Source organism: Peromyscus californicus, unplaced genomic scaffold (assembly GCF_007827085.1).
Source record: "Peromyscus californicus insignis strain IS unplaced genomic scaffold, ASM782708v3 Scaffold_3__1_contigs__length_106647218, whole genome shotgun sequence".
Taxonomy (NCBI): Eukaryota; Metazoa; Chordata; class Mammalia; order Rodentia; family Cricetidae; genus Peromyscus; species Peromyscus californicus.
In genome coordinates, this window is record NW_026294551.1 from 22,940,424 (window position 1) to 22,944,801 (window position 4,378).

Sequence of the window (4,378 nt, forward strand, 5' to 3'; positions counted from 1 at the left end):
AGGCAGAAATCCATGTGTTCAAGTATACAGCCAAGCATGGTGACTCACGCCTTTAATCCCAGAAAGCGAGCCTTTAATCCCAGGGAGTGAAGCAGAAAGCAGAAAGATACATAAGGCGTGAGGACCAGAAACTAGAAGCATTTTGGCTGGTTAAGCTTTCAGGCTTCTAGCAGCAGTTCAGCTGAGAGTCATTCGGATATGAGGACACAGAGGCTTCCAGTCTGAGGAAACAAGATCAGCTGAGAAGTTGGCCAGGTGAGGTTAGCTGTGGCTTGTTCTGTTTCTCTGACCTTCCAGCATTCACCCGAATAACTGGCCACAGGTTTGATTTTATTAATAAGACTCTTTAAGATTCATGCTACATTTAGATAATGAAGAACATCATCCTTGAACCTTTCAGGGTGGGATTCCAGTGTTGGTGGACTTCCTATTCCTTTAACTCTCCTAGTACCCGGGTTGAGTGTGGGCTGAAGGCTGGCAGGCAGGAGATGATGCTGTCAGTCAGGAATTAGCTAAGGAGGTGTAGAATACGATGGTAATGAATCTCAGGGTGGACTTCAGGTCAGCATAATGTCTTTTAGAGCATTTTTACTCATCCTCCTACCATACCCTGTTTCTTAAGAATAGCAAAGGATCTGGATGTCTTCATGGCTGGCTAGAGAAGTGTCATGTATGAAACATTAACTCTGGGTTCCAGAAATAACATTTTTCAGGGTTTAGAAGGTTTTCAATGGTAGCAAAAGTTACACTAAGTCAGAAAACTCGTCAGGAAAAGTACACATCCAGGTGCTCAAGAAATCAAGAGTTGAGATTCCCTGTGGAGGGCACAGCTTGTAAGTACATATGTGTCCAGGTGTGCAGCACACACCTTTACAACAAGCAACTCGGAGGAAGAGGCAGGCAGATCTCTGTGAGTTGCTGCCAGCGTGCTTTACAGAGAGAGCTCCAGAACAGCCAGGGCTACATAAATAGATTCTGGTTGGTTGTTTTAAAAGAGAATAGCACAGGTAGCTACAGAGCCATTTTGTGTAAGAGAGAGTAACTCAGAGATGAGGAGAGCAGGCCCTGGTGCAGGTGGTGGGAAGGAGAGTCCAGGGAGCTGCACTGAGACAGGGCTTGCCCAGCGCAGCACAGCAGAGGGACATGGTTGCTTCCTTGTCTCCTTTATTTTCCCTATTGGCGTGAGGTATCACCAAGCACTGGAATATTATTTGAGTGTATAACAATTGCAGTATTAGAATGTTGTCTATCTAGTATCAGAAATAGAAGAGATCAAAAGGTGTTGACAAGTGTGTGGAGGATTGGGACTCTTCAAACTTTAAAAAATTGAAAAAGGTTTATGTATTATATTTTATGTGCATGATTGTTTTGACTGCACATATATACATATATTTATTAAATTTTATATATATGAGTATTTTGCCTGTATGTATGTATGTATGTATGTATGTATGTATGTATGTATAGCACATGCCCAGAGATGCCAGAAGAGGTCATTGGATGTCTTGGAACCCAAATTACAGGTGGTTGTGAGCTGCTATGTGGATGGTGGGAACTGAACCCAGGTGCTCTCAAGAGCAATGTGTACTCTTAAGAGCTGAGCCATCTCTCTAGCCCCAGAAACTGGTACTTGTACACAGCAATGGGAATGTGAAGAAAAGCAGGTGTGCAGATCATTACAAAGACTCCTCAAAAAAGTAAAAGGAAAAAGGACATTATGACTTCGTAGCCATATCTCAGGATATTTGTTCAAGATCATTGATATCAGAATTTTTTAATATAAATTTTTATTTTTAATCATGCCAATTTATTGAATGTAGTGAGTGAATCTATGAAATCCCTTTAAGTATATCATGCACTCATGTACTTATATGATATTTGCTCTTCCACAGCCCTTCCCCTTTCTCACAAACAATCTACAGGATTTGAAGTTTATGTGTAAAATCTTGGTTTCCAAGTGAGAACACTTGCTTGATAATTTGTCTTTTTGAATTTGGTTTATTTCATTCAACATGATAATCTCATATGCCCTGGTTTTTTAGCAAATGACATGAAATCAGAGTCCTAGAGGGATATTGACACTCCTAAGTTTATGCCAATCCCATTAAGAACTGATAAGATGTGAGAAGTAAATAGATAAAGAAAATATGACATAAAAGCCACTGTTTTTAAATGATTCCATCCAAGTGACATTTATAAAAGTCAGACAGCAAAGGAGAGAACAGACCCTTGGTTTATGGGAGCTGAGGTGGAGGAACTAGGAAGACGGCAATCACTGGGTATTAACTTTCAATTATTCCAGCTAGAAACTCTCTATGGATCTGCTGTTCACCATCATGCTAGTGTTGCTGATTCAGGGCATCACATTGAGCATTTGAAAGTCTATAGATTCTGTAGATTTTTCATTAAATGATTTATCATAATAAAATGATACACAATATGGAATGATGATAGCACAGAGTTTATTAAAATTGCTTGCTTCCAATGACACAACTCATTAGTGAGCAGAAAAAAGAAAATAGTACACAAAATTCTGGGGAAATTCAGGAAAAAACAGAGTTGAGAAGATAACTGGTTAAATAAAGTTATTTTGGGGGAAGTGTTTTGTTATTTGGTGAGAGATATAAAGATCTTGGTTCAGAATTTAAACTGATTCCAGACATTCACATCAGGCCCCCATGAAGATGGCACAGGATCCATAATCTCTGGAGATGAAGAGAATGAGGGTGAGGACTCTATTCTTCCTCAAAGCATTTCCCACACTTAAGAAGGAATTTACATTGGTCAGGTTTCCTGGTGAGAAGATGAATGTGGTCAGCAAAGGTTGAGATGTGGCTTTGTGTTGCTAGGTCACATCAGCTCTCCTCAGAGTATGGCAGTGCAGATGTTCCTTTGTGGAGCAGGTCAGCAGCAGCAGGGCTGGCAGCAGGGTGTGCTGCAGCTGATGCTCACACAGGTTGGTTTAAAAGAGGTGGTCTTGCGGCAGGTGGTTTCACAGCAAGTTGGTTGGCAGCAGAGCTGTAAGAAGCAAGGCTGACAGCAGGTGGGCACACAGCAGCATGTGGGCACACAGTAGCAGGGCTGGCAGCAGGGCTGACTGCAACCAATGGTCACACAATTAGTTTTGCAACAGGTATTCTTGCAGCAACTGGTTTCACAGCAAGTTGGTTGACAACTGATCTTTATGGAGCTGGGCTGGCAGCAGCTGGGCTCACAGCAGCAGGGCGGGCAGCAGGGTGTGCTGCAGCAGATGCTCACACAGGTTGGCTTGCAACAGGTGGTCTTGCAGCACGTGCTTTCAGAGCAGGTTGGTGGGCAGCAGGGCTGGCAGCAGTTGCTGACAGACTTGATGTTGCAGCAATTGGACTGGAAGCAGGGTATGCTGCAGCAACTTGGGGGACAGCAAGGCTGGCAGCAGATGGACTCAGGGCAGCTGCTGGATTCACAGCAAGAGGTGGTCTTGCAGCCGGTGGTTCTGCAGCAGCTAGGCTGACAGCAAGGCAGGCAGCAGTAGAGGGTCATGGTATCGGGTGTGGAGGGTGATAGTCTGTTCACAGGTGAGTTTTTGACAGTGTAGCAAGTTCTTCCATTCAGGGCCTTTTATACAACCGTCCTCCAAGGTTTGGGCCAATCAGAAAGACTCTTCCTCTTTGTTGACCATTTCCATATTTAATTTGTGTTTTTGAAGAAGGAAATTCTCACCTAATGCTCTGAATCATTTGAAAGTACTCATTGCTTACTTGGGAACAGCTCACTTGAACTTGTTCCAATAAGTCATGGGTTCAGCCCTTCAGTGCTGTTGTAACTCTCAACACCATCTGGTCCTTTGGTAGCTCAGGCCTCAATGGGAAGGTCAAGATTAGTTTGTTCTTACCACTTTCTTCTGCTATCTGCACTTAGGTTTACACATGTCTCTGGGAATGAATGTGCTGTATTCACAAGGATGGACTCATCACCTAGTTCCCTGTCTGTTTGCCCACAAAGCCCCATTTCAATGTGTCCAGGTGTCAGTCTCTGTGTAAATTCCTATTCCTGTGTATGTGGGGCTGATTGAGATAAGCGTGTGTGGAATGATGTGTTTCATAGCAGAGTAGAACCAGAACTGATGGGTATAAAAAGAAACAGCATATTAGAAATAATAAGACATTGGTGGAGTGTGGTGACCACAGTTCTGAATGACTGTCCTCTCCTGGGTAGATGTGGTGACCACAGTTCTGATTGACTGTGCTCCTAGCTCACGGGCAGGAAGTGCTGAGATCCAGACCAAGGAATTGAGCAGGTGACTCCTGTGCCCATCTGGCTCTCAGTGGGGGCAGTGATCTTAGCCTGGCGATCTCCTGATTTCCCTTCCATCTATCTAGTTTTCGGAACCTCTGTC

At 43.5% G+C, this 4,378-nt stretch overlaps 1 protein-coding gene across 1 annotated transcript; it reads right to left on the minus strand.

The window, feature by feature from the left end:
- Window positions 1–2,904: 2,904 nt before the first annotated feature.
- On the minus strand, window positions 2,905–3,522 carry LOC128121612 (keratin-associated protein 9-7-like). Its single transcript, XM_052756414.1, has one exon. The coding sequence runs from the start codon at window positions 3,520–3,522 to the stop codon at window positions 2,905–2,907; it is 618 nt and encodes a 205-aa protein (XP_052612374.1).
- Between the last annotated feature and the right edge of the window lie 856 nt (window positions 3,523–4,378).

Bases quoted from the DNA above. Each gene is read 5' to 3' on its own strand.
- LOC128121612 (XM_052756414.1), bottom strand. From the start codon at position 3,522: ATGACCCTCTACTGCTGCCTGCCTTGCTGTCAGCCTAGCTGCTGCAGA.